Source organism: Giraffa tippelskirchi, chromosome 7 (assembly GCF_054371585.1).
Source record: "Giraffa tippelskirchi isolate mGirTip1 chromosome 7, T2T-mGirTip1v1.2.pri, whole genome shotgun sequence".
Lineage (NCBI taxonomy): Eukaryota > Metazoa > Chordata > Mammalia > Artiodactyla > Giraffidae > Giraffa > Giraffa tippelskirchi.
Window position 1 is genome coordinate 161571675 of NC_137281.1, and position 25246 is coordinate 161596920.

The 25246-nt window shown below is 38.1% G+C and overlaps 1 protein-coding gene and 1 long non-coding RNA gene across 3 annotated transcripts in view; both read left to right on the forward strand.

The window, feature by feature from the left end:
- LOC145513905 (protein GOLM2) overlaps positions 1–25246 on the forward strand; it is a 77610-nt gene that overhangs the window by 31112 nt on the left and 21252 nt on the right. For both annotated transcript variants that reach the window (XM_081510917.1, XM_081510919.1), the window contains exons 2-8: positions 3216–3270; positions 8053–8155; positions 9591–9681; positions 13667–13811; positions 14085–14165; positions 23766–23864; positions 24804–24974. In XM_081510917.1, coding sequence (XP_081367043.1) covers positions 3216–3270; positions 8053–8155; positions 9591–9681; positions 13667–13811; positions 14085–14165; positions 23766–23864; positions 24804–24974 — 745 coding nt within the window. The remainder of the gene's footprint in view (positions 1–3215; positions 3271–8052; positions 8156–9590; positions 9682–13666; positions 13812–14084; positions 14166–23765; positions 23865–24803; positions 24975–25246) is intronic.
- LOC145513909 (uncharacterized) lies at positions 19060–20856 on the forward strand. Its single transcript, XR_014059775.1, has 4 exons — positions 19060–19718; positions 20024–20135; positions 20483–20572; positions 20660–20856. It is a non-coding gene; the product is annotated as an uncharacterized LOC145513909 (long non-coding RNA).

The window sequence follows — 25246 nt, forward strand, 5'->3', positions numbered from 1 at the left end:
TATTTATCTCTTCTTCTGATTCTGTTAGTTTGGACCAGGGATTGGCAAACTTTTTCTATAAAGGGCCAACTGGTAAATACCTGGACCTCCCAGGTGGCTCAGTAGTAAAGAATCCATCTGCAATGTAGGAGCCGCAGGAGACGTGGGTTTGATCCCTGGTTTGGGAAGATCCCCTGGAGGAGGGTATGGCAGTCCACTCCAGTATTCTTGCCTGGAGATCCTATGGACAGGAGCCTGGCGGGCTACAGTCCATAGAGTCACAAAGAACCGAACATACGGAAGTGAATTAACACAGTAGATGCTTGAAGCTTTGCAGTCCATGTGATCCTTTTTTCACAATCACTGCAGCTCCAGAGCAGCGATGGACAATATGGAAATGAATGGGTATGGCTATTTCCCATAAAACTTTATTTATAGACACTGGAATTTGAATTTCATATAATAACATGAAGTGTTCTTTTGACTTTTCTTACCAACTATTTAAAAAGTAAAAGCCACCCTTTGTTTACCATCCATACAAAATCCGGCAGCAGGCCAGATTTGGCCCACGGGCCATAGTTTGTCCACCCCTGGCTTAAAGGAACATTTTTACAATATTACAGTTATTTACTTGACTGCCTCTTCTAAGTAGTTAACTTGGGTGCCCAGTGTTTACCCATTATTGTATCCCTAGTTTCCTGTATGGTGCCCTCGTAGTACCCTCTGCATTTTTATTTTTTGCATTAAAATATTGATATAATTCAAGGACCGTGAAATTTGCCCTAAGCGTGCAATTCAGTGATTTTTAGTATGCTTACAATGTTGTGAAACCATCTCCCTATTTAATTCCAGAACATTCTTTATCACCCCAAAAAGAAACTGTATGCCCATTAGTAAGTTACCCTTCATTCCCCCTCTCTTCAGCCTCTGGCAACCACTAATTACTTTTTGTCTCTTGGATTTGTCTAGTCTCGACATTTCATAACAATGGAAGGGCCCACCGTAGTCTTTTTTTCCCTGCCTTCTTTCTTATGATTGTTTCCCCTGTATTATATGCTTCAGCCGAACAGTGCTTTGGTGGGGTCTTCATCTATGTCTCATGTTTGCTTGCCTCTCTCGCTTTTCTTGGCCACCTCTGCTATCTGAAACACTCTTTCCTACTTATGTAGTGTTTTACCTAGCCTCAATGCCTAATTCAGGCAAGACCTCTTCCATGAGAGTCTGATCATGCTAGGCAGGGATCATTTCTGAAATCCTACAGTAATTATACTACTTTAGGTGCTGCCTTGCCTACTGATTCTTTGAGACTGCTCTCATGTTTTCTGCTAGTTTTATATTCTCCCATCCAGTAACTTGGCACAATAAGTTATTAAAGTGTAATTGAAAACGTCATGGATACTCTGGACAATAGTGTGGCAGTTCCTTAAAAAAAAAACAGCAACACTAAACATAGACTTACCATAAAACCTAGCAATCTCATTCCTGGGCATTTATCCCAGAGAAATAAAAACTAAAACTCTACATGTATTTGTGAGAGCCAAAAACTAGAAACCACCAAAATGGTTTGCAGTAGTTGAATGCTTAAGCAAACTGTTGTACATTCATATCATGGAATGTGTTAGGGTTTCCCTGGTGGCTCAGATGGTAAAGAATCTGCCTGTAATGTGGTAGACCTGGGTTCGATCCCTGGGTTGGGAAGATCCCCTGGAGAAGGGAATGGCTACCCACTCTAGTATTCTGGCCTGGAGAGTTCCATGGACTGTATAGTCCATGGGGTCGCAAAGAGTTGGGCATGACTGAACGACTAAGCATGGAATATTATTCAGCAATAAAAAGGAATGAACTATTGATGTATGCTAAGTTGCTGCAGTCGTGTCTGGCTCTTTGCAACCCCATAGACTGTAGCCCACCAGGCTCCTCTGTCCATGGGATTCTCCAGGCAAGAATACTGGAGTGGGCTGCCATTTCTTCCTCCAGGGGATCTTCCCCACCCAGGGATCGAACGCACATCTCTTATGTCTCCTGCATTGGCAGCTGGGTCCTTTAGCACTAGTGTCACCTGGGAAGCCCAGGTACATTATGCTGATTGAAAAGAATCTCAAAAGGCCACATACTATATGATTATATTTATATAACATTCTTGAAATGATAAAATTACAGAGATGGAGAACAAATTAGTGGTTACCTGGGATCAGGAACAGTGGGGAAGGAGGATAGGTTTGACTGTAAAGGACAGCATGAGGGAGACCTTTGTGATGATGGCATAGCTCTGCATCTTGATTTTGATGGTGTTTACATGAATCTATACGTATGATAAAACGACATCGAACTGTACATGTTGTATCAATGTCAGTTTCCTAGTTTTGAAGTTGTATGGTTATATAAGATGTACCCACCGGGGGAAATTGTGTGAAGGGTATATGGGACTTCTCTGTACTATCTTTGCAACTTCCTACAAACCTAAAATTATTTCAAGATGAAAAATTAAAAATTTTTTTCTTTAGAGATTTAAGTGGTATTTAGCATAATCATTTGCCACTGATGGTACTGCTTTTGATCAACGTAAATCAATCTATGCCTTTCACAATCATGTTACTTTTGAGAGTGACGAGAGAACTGTTTATAGTGATATTTTAGTTGGATTTTACAATTAGCTGAAACCTGTTTAAACAAGAACTGAGACACTGTGGTTCTTTGCTTGATAGCCTGGCTGTCTAAGACATTCCTTGTCTTAATTTTTAAAGTAAGTGGTGAGCCTTAACTTGAGTTGTGTTTGGGCACACTTTTCAGTTCCCAGTGCTCCTGTGTACTGGCTTCTAGAGCACAACGGCTGAGCAGTGAGTCCTGCATACTATCTGTCCTCCTGTGGGAGCTTGATGAACATTAAGTACTTCCGACTTGGCATTCATTCTTTTCTTAAAATAGAGTTGAAAATCTTCTGGTAAGATTTTGGAAAAAATCTGATTTTTTTTTTCAAAAGAGCAATATTCACCTCAAACTTTCAAACTTTTGAACAATGTTATACTATATATTAAGTAAAATGAATATTCTTAGGCAAATTTAAAATGAATATTACAAAATCAGAACTTATAATTCTCTTTGGAAAATGTGGCATACGTAACTTAAATATTTTTCGTTTGTACTTATGATCAAGCTCAACGTGAATATGAGGGGCAAAAGGTAAATATGAGCAAAACTACATATTCTTTAGTAAAATTAAAACAATTTTTTTTCAGGTTAAACTGCAGAACAACATATCATATCAGATGGCAGACATACATCATTTAAAGGGTAAGAAACTTACTTACAAATTAAAGGTCACTAAATGTCTAAAATCCTGAAGAATTAAGAAATCCTCAAGTCAGACAGCTAAATGAAATAGAGTTTTTGAACAAAGCTCCTCTGATGGCAAAATATGTTTTCTTTTGTCTTAAGAGATAATAAAAAATTTTTAATGTTGGTTTATATTTAATAAGTACAAGTTAAAATTTGAGATCTGCATTTTATTCTTGTGCTGTGGACAGATTTCATGCAATGAAATGTTAAAAGAATCTTTAAAGAAAGTTGAGGTGTAGCTTCGGAGACCGTCAGATTACTAGGGAAAGGGTTAGAAATGATCCCTCTGTACTGTGTCCAGCCTGCTGAAATAATCCATTCGGTTCTGGGGATGCTTTGGGCAGGTCCCCCAAGCTCAATATTTTAGATACCCTGGGAACAAAGAAGCCTGGAACAGAAACCAGGAAGCCTGGAGGTAGATTAGATAGATGAATAGTTTTTTTTTGTTTCATTTTGATGAAGTGGTTGTTGTTGTTCAGTCGCTAAGGCAGGTGTGACTCCTTAAGACCCCATGGACTGCAGCACACCAGGCTCCTCTGTCCTCCACTGTCTCCCGGAGTTTGCTCAAACTCATGTCCATTGAGTTGGTGATGCTGTCTAACCATCTGCCTCCCTCTTCTCCTTTTGCCTTCAGTCTTTCCCAGCACCAGGGTCTTTTCAAATGAGTCAGCTCTTCACATCAGGCGGCCAAAGTATTGAAGCTTCGGCGTCAGCATCAGTCCTCCCAGTGAATATTTGGGTTTGATGAAGTGATAGGAGATGTCTACAGCTCTTATGAAAGATAATAGTTAAAGAGAACAAGCTCTATACTCTGCTTGCGTTACTTCACACTATCGCTGGCCTCTGGAATCTGGGGTCTAAGGACTATCCCTCTTTTCCCTCACACCCTTTGATTACAACACTGTGTATTTTAAAACTTTGCATACAGTTTCTCTAAATTTATCTATGTGGGTAGTACTTGCTCTCTAATTTCATAAATTTTTCTTTGTAACCATTTTGAACCTCTTTAAAATTAGTGTATTTTTAACATTCTCTTAAAGAAGGCAACCCAAGTTGACTAATTTATGTAAGCTTTGTTGGTCACCAAGCAAAACCATTAGGAAGTAGCATTGGTGTATTATAAGCCAAACATAGGGATTATTCACTTTTTGCTATTTATGACTTTGACCAGCTTTGGTCTTCTGTTCGAGGTTCACTTTCTGGGCGGCCACGTTTGTTTCTGTTGCATCTGTGTCCATGTTCCGTCTCTTCTGACTCACAGAAGCGCACAGGGTGACGTGGAGGGCGGCGCGCTGTCTGTGCTGCTCACAGCTCGTGATTGGTGCACGTGATTCTGCTTGTCCTCAAAGTGTATTTCTTATGAAATAGTAATAGACCATGGCTTTTCCTTGTGTATGTCAGAGAAAATGACAGCCCACGTTACTGAGTAAAAATCTTTATTGTACTGTGTGTATCCACAGTTGAAGTAGATCTTGAGATGTTTTGAAATTTAGTTGATAGACTTTAGCAAAGAAGAAAGATTTGATTTGAGCTCATAACTGAGCAACCTTTGGCTTTAGTGCAGTTACTGAAGCTTGGCCTCGTGAGATTGAGTTTCGTTAATGTGACTTTTGCACCTTAGGAGCTATTTTTACTGAAACTTACTTCTTGACAAGTTGACAGTGCAATCGCATTTGCTTGTTTTCGTTGACATTAATGTCAGATATATTGGAGCTAATACACATCAGATTCTTTAAAAAAAAACCCTTATCGTAATTAATATTTTCTTGGAAATAAAAAGATTGGAGTTGTTTTTAGTGCCTGAGAGAGTAAATTTAACATTCTAGTATACATTGATTTATTTAGAATAACTTATCTTTTTTTATGCCTATTACTGAAAGAAAATTTGAAATAAAAATTTTTGAAAAGTAAGGGTTTTTTGTTGGCTTTAAATGCTCATCCTAGGCAACCCCTTTCTTAACCATATTCCTAATCTTTTGAAGTTAAATTGAGGGATTATGGCCATACCCTTCCATAGCATACCCTGCTGTCACTGTTATTGCTAGACTGGACAGTCGACCTTGGATCTGATATCCTATTAAGCACTGTGCTGTGGTCACCTTGAGCAGCCATGCTAGACAGAGTATCTTTGGGTTCAAAATCAAACACATGGCCATCAGTTGAAAGTAAAATTGTGATATAGAAAACTTTTATCTTTAATTTTGCTTTCTGATCTGTTTATACCCCACCCCTCCCCCACTTTTTTTTGGCCTTGCCCTGTGGCTTGTGGGATATCAGTTTCCTGACCAGGGACTGAACCTAGGCCATGGCAGTGAAACTGCACAATCCTAACCACTGGACCCCCAGGCAGCTCTGCTTCTGCCCCTTGCAAGTCTTTATTCTAAACTGCTCAAAGCACCAATCAGCTCCATGCTTTATATTCCTTTCCCTGTGTTCAAATAGCTTACAACCTGATATTTTATTTATTTGTCAAGTGAATTTTAAGCCTTTTATCTCCATTTAAAAATGGAAGAAGACTTTATTTCCTGATAAAGATATTTCAGATACTGTTAGTGAGAAGCATTTTGGGGAAGTAGAGAAGCAATTTCAAATCTTGAAATCATACATGCCTCACGTTCATTCTGAAGGTAAACTTAGCTCTTAGTGGGTTTGCTGTGTAGGAAGAAGAAGCCTGAAGGAGTCCTATAGATCACCAGTTGAGATCCATTACCCTAGTAACTGCGAGGTTATGCTGGTTAGATTTTTTTTTTTTTAATTGAAGCAACTTTTCAGTTCTGGAATCTTTGCTGGCTAACTCTGTCTATAAGCTACGAGACTTTTTGTCACTGCCTTCTGCCAGGATCTAATTGTTCTTTAGAACCAACATCCATAGCTGAGGCCAGAGTCCTGCTGCCTCTTGCCCTCTGCTTCTTAGCAAGTGGGACCAGGCAGCAGGTAACAAGCCGAATGTGTGATTCATGGATACCTGGCCTCAGATTTGTTACTTTTATCTGAGGTAGGGGAAATGGCGGAAAAACTACAGAAATCAACCATGTTTGCATGTTGTAGAGTTAATAGAGCAAGTAGAGAAATTGAAAATGTGACTTGACTAATCTCAGAAACAGGGAGTAGAATGGTGGTTACCAGGGCTTGGGAGGTGCCTGGGGAAAATGAGATATTGGCCAAAGGGTACAAACTGTTAGTTACAAGATGAGTAAGGTTCGGTGATCTATGTATAGCAGGATGATTATAGCTAACAATACTGTATTATATACTTGGAAGTTGCTGAAAGAGTAGATCTTAAATATTCTCACTGCACACGAAAAAGTGGTAATTATGTGCGAGAGTGGAGGTGTTGGCTAATGTGATGGTAATCATTTTACAATATGTTAGTGAGTCAAATCAACATGTATGCCTTGAACTCACATAGTGTTATATCTCAATTAAAATTTTAAAAATAATAAAAAATGTGGCTTGAATAGGCAAGCATAATTGTCAACTACAAGCATTTTATGTAAATCATTTACATTTCATATTTGATTATTAATCCTATGCAATGGCTATTATATGCATATTGTTAAACTTTGTATACCTCATCAAGCGTTCATGTGACTTGAACATTTTTATTTGTTGTTGTTACTGTAGTTATGATTCCACAATAAAAGTTATAAAGTAGAGAAAAAAAATGCACTCAGAATCCCACCACTAAACTTAATCACTGATAGCATTTTGATATATTTTTATTCTCGTCTATTTTTTTACATGGACATATTTATATTACAAATTTATGTTTATATCTGCTTTTAAAAAACTTACATCACAAGCATTTCTGGGTGCCTTTAAAGTAACAAGACTAATTTGTTAAGCCTTCTGTGAAAAGCAGATGTTATAATATTGGTATATTATAGTTAGAAATTATATTTTAGTCTTAATAAGTAGATGTTGCTTAGATAGAATAAGACTCTGTTCCCATTTATAAAAATTAAGACTTCTCTTAATTACTGCTTTTGCTTAACTGGTAAGGCTCCTGGCTAATTTTTTTATCATCTGTCCAGGAAACTGACATTTCTCTTCCTTGGCTGAATTTTTTTGTAGAATTAGATGGAGCGACTCTAGAAAATGTGGGGCCAGTGATTATAGATTAAATGTTCACAAAAGAGCATCTGGCTCAGCTTTTAATTTACTATCCTGTTTGAAATTTCGTGTTACTCATTACAACTAGAACTTTTAGCTCTAGTCTAGAGATTATAAACTTTGGAAATGGAATTTTGGTGTATATAGACGTAATTCAGTAGCAGAACTAGAAATCAGATCTAAAGTGATTGGTACCTAAGTTGGGAATCAAATGTGGTTTTAAAATGAATTCTGCATCCACAGCCAACACATCTAAAAAATATGATTTTCCCCCTATTTTTTGTAAAGCAGTTAGGTTTAGAGAGGTAGGCAGCTCCTTGTGTCCTGTTTTCACAACTTAGCATATTGTCTACAAAATATGTAAAGATGTATAATTTTTTAATATTTCTGATTGATGTAAAAGCCACTGAGGCTGTCTTGTTTAATAAAAATAAATTTTATTGCCCATATGTGTGTATGAAAGGCAATTAAACATGGAGTTAGTTATGTAATTTAACTTCTTGAGAGTATGAATGAATAAGTTGAGAACTGGATATAATTTTACAAATCCCGTACCTTCTCAACAGGAAGCAGTCAGTAGGTAAACTTCATTCCTTTGTTTATGTTTTTGCCTTTTATGGGTAGAGCAACTTGCTGAGCTTCGTCAGGAGTTTCTTCGACAGGAAGACCAACTTCAAGACTATAGGAAGAATAATACTTACCTTGTGAAGAGGTTAGAATATGAGAGGTAAGATTCTGCATGAGGTAAATATTTGTGAATCTTGAATATTTGTCCAACATTCAGACAATTCGTTTCTTCCTTTCTGGAGTCTGTTTTTCTTCTCTTCTTTCATTTTACTAAGTCTTTTAAATTCCTTTTCTATTGTCTTTGTATGTGTCTGTGAAATCTATTTTCTTTTATTTTGATAGCTTGAAGAACATGAAAATATCTCTTACAAGGCATGTTGAATCTACCCTCGTAGTAGAGTTCATTGTAAGACAGAAAATCTTGTAAGAAATCGGTTTTACAGTAAAAGGTATTTTTTAGGTCTGCACACTAAAAACTAGAAAGATTCACCGTATTTTAAACTGTTATCCATTTCTGACATCTTACTCTTGTGGGTTGTCAATAAGCATCTACTGTGTATATATTTTGTAATCTAATAGTGTTCGGTAATTTTACATATATCTTTAGGGTTACAGATTGACGTACTTAGAGGTAATAAATTATTCCAGTATATTAGTATACTAGAACTGGTTTAATCTCTCCCAATTGCTGGACCACTGTAGGAGTTTTCCTTTTCTCACTGTTATGACCATCAACTATAAAAATCTTGGTCCAAAAAGGATTTTTTTTCCCTCTTATGTTATTTCACTGATTATATTCTCAAATACAGAACTTCTGAGATAGAATGTTTTATTGATCTTATCACATATATGAAAGATTGCTTTGTAAAATGACTATACTAATTTATACTGTAAATGTTTCCCTGTAGCCCCACCAACATTGACTTTTATAATTCTAACTTAATTTCACTAGTATAGGAATAAGGAAAGTACTATATATACATATAGAAAGCTTAACTTGCATTTTAAATGGTGGAAGGTAACATTTTTCTATATATTTATTATTTGTTTCTTTTTACATGAATGATCTTTTTATATTCTTTACCTGCTTGTCCACTTGAAATTCATAATTTTATCTGTTTTGTGCCTTTACATTTTCTCTTGCTGGTTGCATTCTGTCTTTTTTATTAGTTTCTTCCGTTCTTGCTCTTTTTATGGTTTAGGCTTTTATTATTGTGTTGAAAGTATTGGGTTGGCCAAGAAGTTAGTTTGAGTTTTTCATAACATCTTACAGAAAAACCCAAATGAACTTTTTGGATAACTCAATACTATTTGATGACTCATCTGCTGCAACTGCTTAAAATTTCTTTTTAAAAATTCATCTTTCTAATTTCTGTTTTTTAATTAGCTTTATCAACATTTTTATCCTCTATTAAAGATTCAGGTCTTTTATAATTTTGACTGTGAGCTATTTTCATGTCTGCTCTTTGTCCTCTCCTATCCACTCCCCTGCTAACTGAACGCTTTATCCATATAGCTGTATGTTTTCAACTTCTAAACATCTTTGAGAATCAACCCAAGATATTATAGTCTAAAAAAATGACTTTCTAATTTAGTTTCCAGTGTGGACAACAGATCAAGGAGTTAAGAGCTCAGCATGAAGAAAATATTAAAAAGTTAGCAGACCAGTTTTTGCAGGAACAAAAGGTAAATTTTAAAAATACTTAAAACATGTTCTTGTAATAAATCATAATTTATAAGTTAAAATTTGTATTTTTGTCATAAAACAAAAGTATTTCAGCCTATATAATTCTAAAAACGACTTCAGTGGCTTTAGTATTGAGTAAATTAAACATTTGCAAAAATATAACCTCAGCTCTTAAAACTAATTTTGAGCTAAATAACTTTTACCTGACTTTTAAAAGTAATTTTTGCTGTTTATTTCTCAGTTTGTAAGTGGATAATCTTGTTACTGAAAAATCAGTTACTTCGTATTTTACACTTTTGAGAAATAGGAAAAAAAATTGAGAAACTTTTACTTATCTCTGTTGTTTCGAATTCCGTTCTTAAAATACAGAAATGAAATGCTAGCCACTATTTTCATATTTTGGGGGTGGCAAATTCTTTTGTTAAGTCATACAGTTCCAGTAGATAAATATTATGGAAGTCCTGCTAGAAATAGAGGGTTTTGTCTGAAATTTACAAGTCATTAGGACATTCATTTTTTACACCCTGTAGTCTAGTCTGACTAGCTATAGTTTGCATAAAGTCTTGTGATTCAGAGTAAAGAGAGACTGAATAGTGGAAAGTATTTTCTTGGTCCTTGGTAATCTCCCACCTAAAGGACTAGGCACTAAGGAAACCAGGTTTTCGTTCTCTGTTTTTTCACCATTTCGCAACGTGATATTGAGGGCATCTTTTTTTTTAACCCATAAAGTGAAACAGCTGCTGTCTGTCTGCAGTCTTCCTTGCAGAGACGTGGGGGTAAGTTGCGGGGAGGTGGCAGGCACGAGTGAGCTGCCTTAGTGGTGCTGAGGCCCGGGGGCAGCCAGCAGACACTGCTGAGACCCTGCGTGCTGAGAGGGCCATAGCAGTGGTTTGGCCAAAAGTTTGTTCGCGTTTTCTGTCAGATCTTAACAGAAAAACCTGAACGAGCTTTTTGACCAGCCCTCTAGAACACAGAAGGAAGAGGACCGGAGGCTTGCTGTTGCAATTGTGGGATTACGAGCCCAGTATATAAATAATGGGATAAGTTTGTTCTCTTCTCCCAAGAAGCACGTATGTCAGCTTTTTCCATTCTCCTGGCAAGTGTAGTTCTTTCTGCTCTTCTATTTTAGCCTATTTTTATATTGTTAATTAACTAATATCCTGTCCCGTTCTTTGCCCTTATCCTGCCCTAAGTGGAACAAGGTGGAGAGAAATGGAGGTGCTTAACCTTTAGTTCTCTTAAGAGAACATCTTTCTAGGATGACACACCAGCTGCCTCATTCTGCTCCTCATCTGCTTTTCCTATTCTTCAGCTACCATAACTTCAGCTACCATAACTTGATTCTGTGAAAGCTGAGTTGTTTTTCATAGGAACAAATCCATTATAAGCTATAAGAAACAAGCATAAGGTGTGTTCAGGGATTTTTTTTTTTTAACCAAGTACATGCCTGTCTTAGAAATTACTCTAAGGAAGGAAGGGGTCAGCAAACTAAGTGCAACCTCTTGCCTTTTTTTCATACTGCCCATCAGCCCAAAGAAAGTGGTTATTGCATTTTAAAAATGGTTAAAAAATCAAAAGAATATTTTGTGACATGGGAAAGCTGTAAAAACTCAAATCTTAATGTCTAGAAACACAGTTTATTAGAGCACAACCACACTATTACTGCTTTCACGCTATTACAGAGGAAGATAAATTGTTACCAACCAGAGGAGGCTTGGGTCTCCCAGGTGGCTCAGTGGTAAAGAATCATCCTGCCAACGCAGGACACGTGGAAGACACAGGTTCTGTCCCTGGGTTGGGAAGATCCCCTGGAGAAGGAAATGGCAGTCCACTCCAGTATACTTGCTTGGGAAATCCCCTGGACAGAGGAGCCTGGCAGGTTGCAGTCCCTGGGGTTGCAAAGAGTTGGACATGACTGAGCACAGGGGAGACTTAAGAAGATCTGAGTACTTAAATGTAATGTAGTAAGAATGTAAGTAAATAAATAAATGCCGTATAGTATCCTGGATTGGATCCTGGAACAGAAAAAGGCCTTAATGGAAAAAGTAGGGAAATCTAATAAAGGCTGGAGTTTAGTTAATAATGTACTAATGTTGTTTTCTTAGTTTTGCAAATGTATCATGCTAATATGATGTTAACACTAAGGGAAATTGAGTGATCGGTAATTACTTTTCTGTAAATTTAAATTATTTCAGAGTAAAAACTATATTTAAAAAAGAACTAGGTGGCCCCCTTACCAAATCAACAATATTGTATTTAGAAAGCCATCCTATTTTATTAATTGTATCTATTATTGTCCATTCACAGAAAACTATTACATTAATAATGAATCAAAGGACAATATCTTTGCTAACTGTTTTAAATGGAGAAGTATTTTGGACCAGTAGTTTGTTGACTTCTAAGTTTTGTTTGTTTGTTTTATCCATATCATAAAGCAGTGGAGTACTTACTATGGAAGTTGCCTTATAATGTGGCATTATAATGAAAATGCACAGAGATGCAGGATGGCTTAGGTGGTGTACCTCATGGATTTTCTCACCTTTGGCCTTTATACCGATATGTTCAGAAATTTCATTTTATCATTTCATGAATCAGCGGATAAGCTCTGAAAATTGGCTATAGCTTATCAAGTTCCCAAATCCTGTGGGAGTAAGAAAGATGATTTGAATCCCTTTTCCACACTTCTCCAGCTTTGTAATCTTGAACAAATTACATAACTTCTTTAAGCCTCAGTTTTATTTTGTTTTCCTTAAACTGTTCATTTATCTCTACTAGAGGATAGGCTTGAAAACAAGTTGCAAACTATGAGACATGGTAGAAGTATTGCTATTATCTGCCTGGTACACGAGAATACCTACACTTGATGGTCAAAGTGCCCGTTCTTCTTCATTGTGACAAATTCTTACGGTTTGGCTCTTGTCTTTCTAGAGTTCCTGTAGATTTTGTAGTACTGTTGTTTTTTTTATAATGTTACCAGTGACTACATTGCATAGTGCTTTAGAGATGACAAAGCATTCAATGTTAATGTTATTATGCATTAAATATTAATATGGCAACCCAAGCGTGTGTACATGATTCTGTCCCTCTCCCGGTTTTCCGTGAGGCCGCTCAACCAGCATAAGAGAAAACTGGGCCCCCACAGAACTGAATCAGGCTTAATCATAGCCTGAAGATTCAAGTTTCCCAGGAGGCGATATGGTCAGGTGAGGTAGGTTACAGGGAGCACTGGCTTGCGTATTGTCCTGCCAGCCTTCCTGTGCTTGAGTGGCCGGTGCACCTGGGAAGAAGTTTACCTGTTTTCCACCCTTGCTGTTTCTGCTTGGGGAAGAACCTGACAGTCGATAGCCATCGATCCCACTTGAGGGGGCACCTGTGTGCTGGCCTCCTGCTGTCTGCTCTCCTGCTTGATTAAAACATGCCGTACAGAACCCATGCTACCCCCAGGCCTCTGCAACCACCTCCAGCGCTCAGCAAGACTGCCTTCTGACAGAGTCATTCCCTCAACATAGCCAAAGGGCATTATCTCCGCCTAACATTTTAGGCCATTTGTTGTAATTAGAGACTTTAAAAAAAAACTTATTCTTTGACTTCATACAGGTATAAAAATGGAACAAAAAAATAATATTATATCCCACATCTCTTAAGTGTTTGGAATTTGGACCCATGGTATGTAATTAAAAAAAAAATGAACTGTTTCAGAATATTTACTAAAAAAAAAAAATGAACTGTTTCAGAATATTTAGTAAAAAAAAAAAATGAACTGTTTCAGGATATTTAGTTAATAGTAACAAAATATTAACATTTAGTTAATAAAATAAACTGTTTCAGAATATTAAGTATTTGGAGTTTGGGCCCATGGTATGTATTTAAAAAAAAATGAACTGTTTCAGAATATTTAGTTAACACAACTAATATTTAGTTGTGTCAATAGTTTAACGTTTTGAGCTGAGAAATACTTACTGTTAGCAAATCTTAATCTCACAGCAAGAGGCCCACAAGTTTGAATCAAAAGATGGAAATGAATTGGATACGAACAATCATGCAGTGCCTAAAAACATTCCAGAAGTTGCTGAGAAAGGTGCAGGCAAGAATGAAGAACCCTCAAGCCATCATATTCCACACGGGAAAGGTATTACTATTATTTTGTGTTAAGAGGGCATTGACTTCTCACTTTGAAGTGGACATTTTCAGTCATAAAGAATATTGTTTGATTTTACTTCCATTATGTTTAGGTATCTGTTTCAAATTTGAGTCCTTTAATAGAGAAGAAAAAATAATAAGTTTATAGAGTTATAGCTGTGTCCAAAGCAGGATTTATAGATATTCATTTGATGTAGCCCATTGCTTTACATTCAATGTATGTAAGGAAAAATACAGAATTATATTTTTGTTACTTGAGCAGAACAAATCAAACGAGGTGGTGATGCAGGCATGCCTGGAATAGAAGAGAATGACCTTGCAAAAGCTGAAGATGTTCCTGTTGGTAAGTAAAAGTTAACTAGATTTTAACTGAAGCAATCATCTTATTTTTCATGTGACTGTTGTTTTTTTGAGTAACGCCTGAGAAAAGTCATATATATCTCAGGGACCAATATTTCCAGTTAACTAACTACCCATTAATTCCCAGAATATAATTGTTTTGGATATAATTTTTATGGAAAATTTTGCTAAAGTGTATAAAATACTTGTTTTTGCCTGAAGAGTCAAACATATTTGAACTTTTTCTTGATGACTCAGAGTTATTGCTCGTGACAGTTATGCTGTATGTTCAAGCTACTTATGTTTGCTAAAAGTATGTGTGGTTTATTTCTTTCAGGCTAAATGTTCCTAGGTTGCGGTGTTGTTGGTATGTTTTAATGTGGCAGAATTATGCCCTTATATAGGTTGTTAGGGCTCGGCCTGTCCTGTTAGTTAATCACCCTACAGTTTAAGTAGCCCTTTGACTTTTGTTTCCTTTTTTTATGGCCACTTCTGTTCAGTGTATGTCTCTTCATTAATATGTCTGCTTCTTTCTTTCTGTTTGCTCTGTATCGCTGCTGCTGTCCTAATCCCATACAATTTATTTCATGTCTCTGTTTTTCTTACCATTTCTATGTTTCTTAGCTGTCATAGCTACCCTTCCATGCTGACTCCAGTTTATTATGTTGAAAAATAGGAAGTAACAGCATATCTTTGGTGGTTCTTAGCTGTTTTCATTCCTTTTCAATCTTTGTGATTATTTCTATGGTTATAGCTCATTGTTTGTGGCTGAAATTGCTGAGTGTCTAAAGTCCGAATGAGTGAATGAATATCAACAACACTGCAACCTAGGAACATTTAGCATGAACGAAATAAACCACATATACTTTTAGTAAACATAAGTAGCTCAAACATAGCATAACTGTCATGAACAATAACTCTGAGTCAAGAAAAAGTTCAAATATGTTTGACTCGTAAGGCAAAAACAATTAGTCCTTTCCTTTGCATAGTTTTGCTGTCTTCTCAAATTCTTTCATTTCTATATTCTTTTGAGTTGCCAGTTCACAGGGTATGCCCTCAAAGTAAAGTTCAGGGCAAGAGCAAGAACATGAGTTTATAAATAAGAAGTAAGGATGAACATGGTTTTTTTGTAAGGCCATGAAGTTATCCAGTGATTCTTAAAGTATGGTTCTTGAACCAGCAGTGTCAGCCTTACCGAGGAACTTGTTAGTTAACAGAAACACAAATTCTTAGGTCCCATTCCAGACGGACAGTATAAGAAATTCTTGGAATGTAGCTGAACAGTCTGTGTTTTAACAAGCTCTCCAAGTGATTTTGGTCTTTGCTAATGTTTTAGAACACTGGCTTAGATGTTAAAGAAATATTGAGGGCAAGGACCATGTATTCTTCTGAATTTTTGCAGTACTTACCCTAGTCCTAGACTCACTGAGTTTTAGGTTGATTAATCTCTTTATTTATTATTTATTTATTTTATTTATTATTTATTGCCAAATTCAGACTTAAATTGAAGAAAGTAGGGAAAACCACTAGACCATTCAGGTATGACCTAAATCAAATCCCTTATGATTATACAGTGGAAGTGAGAAATAGATTTAAGGGACTAGATCTGATAGACAGAGTGCCTGATGAACTATGGACGGAGGTTCATGACATTGTACAGGAAACAGGGATCAAGACCATCCCCATGGAAAAGAAATGCAAAAGAGCAAAATGGCTGTCTGAGGAGGCCTTACAAATAGCTGGGAAAAGAAGAGAAGCGAAAAGCAAAGGAGAAAAGGAAAGATAGTCCCATCTGAATGCAGAGTTCCAAAGAATAGCAAGGAGAGATAAGAAAGCCTTCCTCAGCGATCAATGTAAAGAAATAGAGGAAAACAACAGAATGGGAAAGACTAGAGATCTCTTCAAGAAAATTAGAGCTACCAAGGGAACATTTCATGCAAAGATGGGCTCGATAAAGGACAGAAATGGTATGGATCTAACAGAAGCAGAAGATATTGAGAAGAGGTGGCAAGAATACACAGAAGATGTATGCAAAAAAGATCTTCACAACCCAGATAATCACGATGGTGTGATCACTCACCTAGAACCAGACATCCTGGAATGTGAAGTCAAGTGGGCCTTAGGAAGCATCACTACGAACAAAGCTAGTGGAGGTGATGGAATTCCAGTTGAGCTATTTCAAATCCTCAAAGATGATGCTGTGAAAGTGCTGCACTCGATATGCCAGCAAATCTGGAAAGCTCAGCAGTGGCCACAGGACTGGAAAAGGTCAGTTTTCATTCCAATCCCAAAGAAAGGGAATGCCAAAGAACTCTCAAACTACCGCACGATTGCACTCATCTCACACGCTAGGAAAGTAATGCCAAGCCAGGCTTCAGCAATACGTGAACCGTGAACTTCCAGATGTTGAAGCTGGTTTTAGAAAAGGCAGAGGAACCAGAGATCAATTTGCCAACATCTACTGGATCATCAAAAAAGCAAGAGAGTTCCAGAAAAGCATCTATTTCTGCTTTATTGACTATGCCAAAGCCTTTGACTGTGTGGATCACAATAAACTGTGGAAGATTCTGAAAGAGATGGGAATACCAGACCATCTGACCTGTCTCTTGAGAATCCTGTATGCAGGTCAGGAAGCAACAGTTAGAACTGGACATGGAACAACAGACTGGTTCCACATAGGAAAAGGAGTATGTCAAGGCTATATATTGTCACCCTGCTTATTTAACTTATATGCAGAGTACACCATGAGAAATGCTGGGCTGGAGGAAGCACAAGCTGGAATCAAGATTGCCAGGAGAAATATCAATAACCTCAGATATGCAGATGACACCACCCTTATGGCAGAAAGTGAAGAAGAACTAAAGAGCCTCTTGATGAAAGTGAAAGAGGAGAGTGAAAAAGTTGGCTTAAAGCTCAACATTCAGAAAACCAGGATTATGACGTCTGGTCCCATCACTTCATGGGAAATAGATGGGGAAACAGTGGGAATAGTGTCAGACTTTATTTTTTTGGGCTCCAAAATCACTGCAGATGGTGATTGCAGCCATGAAATTAAAAGACGCTTACTCCTTGGAAGGATGGTTATGACCAACCTAGACAGCATATTCAAAAGCAGAGACATTACTTTGCCAACAAAGGTCCGTCTAGTCAAGGCTATGGTTTTTCCAGTGGTCATGTATGGATGTGAGAGTTGGACGGTTAAGAAAGCTGAGCGCCGCAGGATTGATGCTTTTGAACTGTGGTATTGGAGAAGACTCTTGAGAGTCCCTTGGGCTGTAAGGAGATCCAACCAGTCCATCCTAAAGGAGATCAGTCCTGGGTGTTCATTGGAAGGAGTGATGTTGAAGCTGAAACTCCACTACTTTGGCCACCTGATGGGAAGGGTTGACTCATTGGAAAAGACCCTGATGCTGGGAAGGATTGGGGGCAGGAGGAGAAGGGGACGACAGAGGATGAGATGGTTGGATGGCATCCCCGACTCGATGGCACGGGTTTGGGTGGACTCCGGGAGTTGGTGATGGACAGGGAGGCCTGGCGTGCTGCGGTTCATGGGGTCGCAAAGAGTCGGACACGACTGAGCAACTGAACTGAACTGAACTGATGGTAGCTCTATTTTTAGCGTTTTCAGGAACCGCCGCACTGTTTTCCACAGTGGTGGCACCAATTTACATTCCCACCAACAGTGCACTAGTGGATTAATTTTTCTTTATCTTTGATTTGCTGTAATTTGAAAATGATATGCTGTGAAGTCGTCTTTTTGTTTGTTTGTTTGGGCATTTATCTTGCTCTGTGTTGTCTGAGCTTCCTAGATCTATAGTTTGGTGTTTGACATTAATTTGGCAGAAATTCTCAGTCATTATATGTCAAGTATTTCTTCTGTTCTTTTCTCTCTTCTCATTCTGGTATTCTCATTACACATATGTGACACTTTTTATAGTTGTCTTAGGTATTTGGTTGTGTTTTTCCAGTCTTTGTCCTCTTTGCGTTTCTGTGTGTGAGGATGCTCTCGGTACATCCTCTAACCCAGAGCTTCTTTCCTCCGTGTTGTCCGGACTACGAATCCCATGAAAGGTGTTCTGCATCTCTGTTACAGTGTTTTTGATCTCTAATGTTTCTTTCTTATTCTTTCTAGGGTTTCTGTCTCTGCACTGACATTGCCCATCTATTCTTGCATGCTGTCTACTTTATCCAGTAGAGTTCTTAGCATCTTAGTTACCGTTCTTTTAAATTCCTGGTCTGATAATTCCCACATTCCTGCCATGTCTGTTCTGAAGCTTGCTCTCTTTTCAGATTGCCTTTTGTGCCTTTCGGTGTGCCTTGTAATTTTGTCTTGATGCCGTAGCAGGGTGCACACCCCAGGGAGATGGCACAGTTGGAGCGTGGTGGTGAGGTGTGGGGCGGGGACGCGCTCTCTAGTTCTGCGATTAGCTCTCGGTCTTTCAGTGAGCCTGTGCCTCTGGATTCTGAACTTCACAAGTGTTGCTCAGTTTTTTCCTTCCCCTCTTAGGTGGGACAGGGTGGCTCGAGTGAGCCAGAGTTGGGTATTTTCCTTCCATGGGTCACTTAGACTCTGATAATGCCCTAGCAAGTTAGGCGCTGTTTAACTCGTTTCTGCAAAGGGCAGACCTTATTAAGAACAGACTGCTTTGGTTCCTTTTGCCCTCCCCCAACCCTCAGAGGGTTTTCTCCTGTATTTACCTGGGAATCTACTTGAGCTCCTGGAGGTAAATTCCCTACCTTTGTGGGAGCCCCCTCTGTGACTGGGCCCCCTAGAGTGTTAACTCTGAGCTGTCCACACTGAGCCTCTGGCAGTTAACCAGGTACAGTTCAGGGTTCCCTACCCTGGCTTTGGGTTCTGTGACAGTTGCTGTTCATTAGTCTCTCCTGGAAGCCAAGACTCCCTGTATTTGCCTGTCTTTCTAAAATGATTGTAGCAATTTGCCCTGTGTCTTCCTCTTTCTTATGGACCCAGGAGGGCTGTTGATTTTTCAGTCTGTTTTAGCTGTTTCCTTGTTGTTAGCATAGAGTGGCAACTTCTAAGCTCCTTATATGCAGACCCAAGAACCAGAAGTCTTCTGGATTAATTTTGAACCTCTGGGTTGTTGGTGCTTTGCTTTGAAAATCATTATTTGTAACAGTTACCCTTCATTATTTAGAGAAGCATTTTGAGTATAAAGACTGTTTTAATACAGTCACTGGAAGAGAAACTCTGAGCTGCACAGTCAGTCAGAACAAACACAAAGGAAAGCCATACTGTGTCTTTGTGCCTTGAGCTCACAGGATGCTCATGCCCTGCACATCCAAAGTCCCAATAAATGTGTACGGTTGAGTTTCCAGAATATCCTTAGCAGTGGGGCAGTGGTCTCTAGAGTCAAACTGCTGGGTTCAAACCCTTGGCTCTGTCTTTTCACAGGCATGTGACCATTTATTTGCCCTTATCCTTATCAGTGAAATAGGATTGTAACAGTTTCAACCTCCTCTGGGTGGTTGTGAGGTTTAAATGTAAAGCACAAGAGGCTTGGTGGTGAAGAAGCCCCCTGCCAAGCAGGAGACACAGGTTCGATCCCTTGATTGGGAAGATCCCATGGATAAGGAAATGGCAACCCACTCCAGTATTTCTGCCTGGGAAATCCCATAGACAGAGGAGCCTGCTGGGCTATAGTCCATGGGGTTGCAGAGAGTCATACATGACTTAGCAACTAACCAACAACAGCCAAGAGTAGCGCCTGGTGTACAGCCTGTGCTGTATATATTAGCAATCCTAGCTGCCATTGTTATTGCCATGATTAGTTTATATCATTGGAAACATATTTTTATCTCCTTGTCACTGCTTTTATTGAGTACTGTCTTCTCTCCCTGCAGTAATCTATGCAGTGATTCCTTACACCAGGACAAGTTCTGGGGTGTATGTGGAGTCCCTGATGACCACAGAGCAACCATCCCACAGAGGAAGTAGAGAAAAGAACGCATCCTTGTAAATTAAAAACCGACTCTTACGTGTTAGTGGCAGTTTTGCTTAAGATAGCCAGGGCTGTACTGAAATGGTACCAGAGCGCTGCTGAGCCATCTTAAGATACAGGTCTGAGATGGCCAAGGGGGATACAGCACGCGCCCTGATGCTTAAGCTTCTCAGCTTCTGGAGACAGAGAGCCAGATCTTAATGGGTTTGGTTTGTAAACATTCCAAACATATAGAAAAACATAGAGAATAATGTAATGAATAGTCAATTATCCACTGCCTTCTAAAAATTAAAAAACACAAAAATAATGTAATATCTTGCCACATTTGCTTCAGATATTTCTGTTATTGATATTGTTAAAGGAAAAAGACATAATTGAAGCCTCCCTGTGTCCCCTGCAGATCCCAGTCCTGCCTCTTTTCCCCAGATACACTGTGATATCTGTCTCCCAGGTATCTCTTCTCCAGACACACTATGTACATAGAAGATACACTATGCTGAGATTGGTGTATATCAATTTCCATACATTTTTTTTTTAGACTTTAAAGCATTTGTAAACAACTATGAAGCTACAAAGTGCTGTTTTGTTAGCTCCTTCACATTTAATAAATGACATCTTGGGACTTCCCTGTAGCCCCGTGGTCCGGACTCCATGCTCCCAGTGCAAGGGAGACGGATTCAACCTCCGGTCCGGGAACTAAGATCCCACATGCCATGTGGCGAGGCCAAAAGAAAAGTAAATATGTAAATGATGTCTTGTTGTGTATTATTCTGAAGCTTGTTTTTTCCCCTCAGTATTTTGCTTTTGAGACTTGCCTGTATGTATTATACCTATGACTTTTTAACAGTTATAATTCTTTCACTATATAAATATACCACAATTTATCTATTCCTATGTAATAAACAGGCCACTTCCAGTTTTTTGTTATTTCAAACAGACAGTACAGTGGACATTCCTATACACATGTTTTCTCCTGCACATGAGAGTCTCTGGATACTTGTAGGGTTTGATTAGTGCATTGATATAAACAGATGAGGCGGTTGTCACCTAGAGGTCAGGCCTGGGGTCTGGCTGTCCCGAGCCCTCCCCGGTCACTGAGGGCTGAGAGAGGCAGCTCAGCCGTCTGTTCATCTGTAAACAAGCCCCAGCTCAGTGGTCGCAAAGCTCAGTACAAGGATGTGACCCTAAAGTAAAATTGTTGCGTTATAGGGCATCTTCACCTTTACCATTCTTACATCAGTTTACATTTCTGCTAGTAATATGTGACAGTTTTGTTTATCCACACCCTCGCTAGTATTTGGGTTTGCTATACTTTAAACTTTTTGCCAGTCTGAAACAATATCTTAAATTTGCCTTGGTATTAATTTCATTAAACATCTCTTCATATTTTTATTGGCCATTTTTGTTGCCTTCTGTAATTTGCCTGGTAATAATTTTTGCCCATTTTTCTATTGGATTGTTGATATTTTCCTTACTGATTTTTAAGAGTTCCTTAGCAGTATGCAATGCAAATATTTTTCCATGTTATGCATATTAATAGAGAGGAAAACTGTACTTGGAAATTTACTCAAACTCAAAAATTGCCTCTAATGATTTACTTTGGGGGAAAACTACTTAAAGATACAAAGATTTTTTAGGTACCTAAGCAATTGGAAGTTCTTTTCTAATTTAATAATTTATAAAGAAAAGTAACTCCTTTTGGTTTTCTAATGTTAGGTAAAGCTACTCTATTTATAAGATAAGTGATTTTCTAGAACAGAAGACTTCTACCTTGGCCATATATTGGAATCATGATAAGTTAAAAAAAATAATGACCGATGTCTGGGTCCCACTCCAGAGATGTTTATTGTGTATTTGATGTGAGATGCAGCTAGGGCTCTGGATGTTTAAATGCTTCACAAGTGATTGTATTATGTAGCCAACCTAGAAAACTACTGCTCTCAGGGGATTCTCTAGATCTGCACTGCCCAATACATTAGCCGCTGATCACTAGTAGCCATTTAAATTCAATAAACTGAATAATGGGCTTCCCTGGTGGCTCAGAGGTTGAAGTGTCTGCCCGCAATGCGGGAAACCCGGGTTCAATCCCTGGGTCGGGAAGATCCCCTGGAGAAGGAAATGGCAACTCATTCCAGTATTCTTGCCTGGAGAATCCCATGGACAGAGAAGCCTGGTGGGCTACCGTCCATGGGGTCGCAAAGAGTCGGACACGACTGAGCGACTTCACTTACTTACTTACTTACTAGGTTGATCATAGCTTTTCTTCCAAGGAACAAGTGTCTTTTAATTTCATGACTGCAGTCACCATCTGCAGTGATTTTGGAGCCCAAAAAAATAAAGTCTGACACTGTTTCCACTGTTTCCCCATCTGTTTTCCATGAAGTGATGGACCGGATGCCGTGATCTTAGTTTTCTGAATGTTGAGTTTTAATCCAACTTTTTCACTCTCCTCTTTCACTTTCGTCAAGAGGCTCTTTAGTTCTTCTTCACTTTCTGCCATAAGGGTGGTGTCATCTGCATATCTGAGGTTATTGATATTTCTCCCGGCAATCTTGATTGCAGCTTGTGCTTCCTCCAGCCCAGCGTTTCTCATGGTGTACTCTGCATATAAGTTAAATAAGCAGGGTGACATGTACAGCCTTGACGTCCTCCTTTTCCTATTTGGAACCAGTCTGTTGTTCCACGTCCAGTTCTAACTGTTGCTTCCTGACCTGCATACAGCTTTCTCAGGAGGCAAGTCAGGTGGTCTGGTGTTCCCATCTCTTTAGAATTTTCCACAGTTTATTGTGATCCACACAGTCAAAGTCTTTGGTGTAGTCAATAAAGCAGAAGTAGATGGTTTTTTGGAACTCTTTTGCTTTCTCAATGATCCAACAGATTTTGGCAATTTGATCTCTGGTTCCTCTGCCTTTTCTAAATCCAGCTTGAACATCTGTAAGTTCATAGATGACTTTCAGTTTTCCCCTCTTTATCTGTTGCCCTTCTCTGTAGTTTTCATCTTGCTCTCTGCCTTTCTGTCACATTAAGCTGCCCACGGTTGTGGTGGAATGAGTTAACCTGTTTGCCTGTTGCCTTCATTTCTTACGGTAGAAGAGAATCCCAACTCTAAGTATGTACATCTTTGCTAGTAAAACCTTTTGGACAAAACTTAAAAATTCCCTCTTGAAAAATAAAATCTCAACTTGTTGCATCAGTCATACTTAGTTTGTATTTAAAATCTCAGCAACTTAGAATAGCGTATTCTCATAGCTTTGTGTAATCTGTAAGTGTCAATTTTTGTTTATACTATCTATATAAAAAGTTTTCACTGTATCTGAAGAGATTCGTTTATTTATTCATTCATCAAATTTTAATTGAGCTCCTGTTATATGCCAGGCATCATTCTAGGTATTGGGAATGTAGTGGTAGACAAGACAGAATCCCTGTCTTGTATTCTGGTCAGATTTATTGATCACCAAAATCTGTGATGGATGGTACAGTATTTCAGTTAGTAACCATAAATTATTAATATACCAACTATAAGGATTACAAAATTAGAATAAGCATCATAGGATTAATGCAATGTAAATAGATTCATGGTGGTTGGTTTTTATAAACCATACTATCACTGGGAATAATATGGATCTTTTTTGTTGTTGTTTTAGCTTTAAAGAAACCCCCTGTTTCCTTTTCTCAATATGAAAGTCATCAAGTAATCTCCCGTCTTCCAACTGGACAACCTCTCTCCCCAAACATGGTTCCAGGTATGAAGTCTTATTCTTAAAATTCCATTTGAAAATCAATGTACTAGTTATGTATTGTTTTATAGGGAATAAAACATGTCATTTAGCAGCACAGTGAAATATCATTCATTCTTCTAGTTAACATTATGTGTTGTCAAATGACTGATAAAAGCTCAGGGAGAAATCATTATAAAATTAACTTTGTCTAATGGACTGTTAAGAGCAGAATTATTTGTTCTGCCACTCTGGACTACCTTCCCTTTCAGTCCTGCTGGTGTATATGTGTTTACCTTCTTCAGAATGTGTTCAAGGGTATCTCCCAGAGGCCTTCTAAAAGCTAAGAGATCCATCTATATTAAGCTCCCTACTCTATACTTTTCTGGTTGTTTTCTACTGAATACCTACTCAGTTTTACAGGAATGTTCCCCTAAAATGAGAATTGATATGAATAAATTTCATTGTAATAAAGATCTAAATCAGTTCTTTGATGAGTTAAAAAGAGAAGTAAAGGAAAGAAAAGATACATCCAGGAGATACTAATAAGAATCAGGAGTTGTGTCATTGTGCAGATGAAAATGGCTTTGAGACTAGAAATTCTAAAAGCCTTATGGATTTTGGAGATTTCTGACAGCAGTTTAGAATTTGGAGGGAAGATGCAGATATCACTGCCTTTACATTAGTCCATGAGGTCTCAGAGAGTGAGCAACTGTAAAACAATATATACTGTTGGCGAATGAGTTTATAATTAGTACTAAAGATATCTACCTGGGAATGGTCAGGAAACATCACACACCTAAAATCACACTGGTTATAAGCTTTGATTAAAGAAATAAAATAAAGCTTAAAAAAAAAACCTCCCTGCTAACCCAGGTCAGATAACCGTGTGTCTTACTTTCCTCAAGTAGGTCTTATGACATTTGTCTGCAAAATATGACCTTAATTTGATGATTTTTGCCATAGATTCTCATATAAACCACAATGGAAACGCTAGAACTTCAAAACAGAACCCTTCCAATCCTCTTCAGCGTTTAATTCCAGGCCCTAACTTGGAGAGTGAACCGAGAATTCAAGCAGAAGCTCTAAAGCCGGCTACCAAGGATCGAGCTGGTGATTTCCATAAATTGAAGCAAAGTAAGAATCAGTTGATGAGTATTATGCTGAAAAGATTTCTTTAAATATATTTATTTACAAGCCTCAATTAGCGTCTTCATTATTATAATCTCTAACGAATGAATGTATAGTAAAGTTTTACACTTATAAAGAGAAAGTATGATGGTGGTAAAATTTTAAAGAAAAGTAGGTTTTACATATTCTAAAGAATACATTCAGAAGCTCCTTTTGTTCTCCAGTATTAAAAAAAGATTCAGGTGAGTTGATTTTTTAAAATGCTATCAGTTCTTATG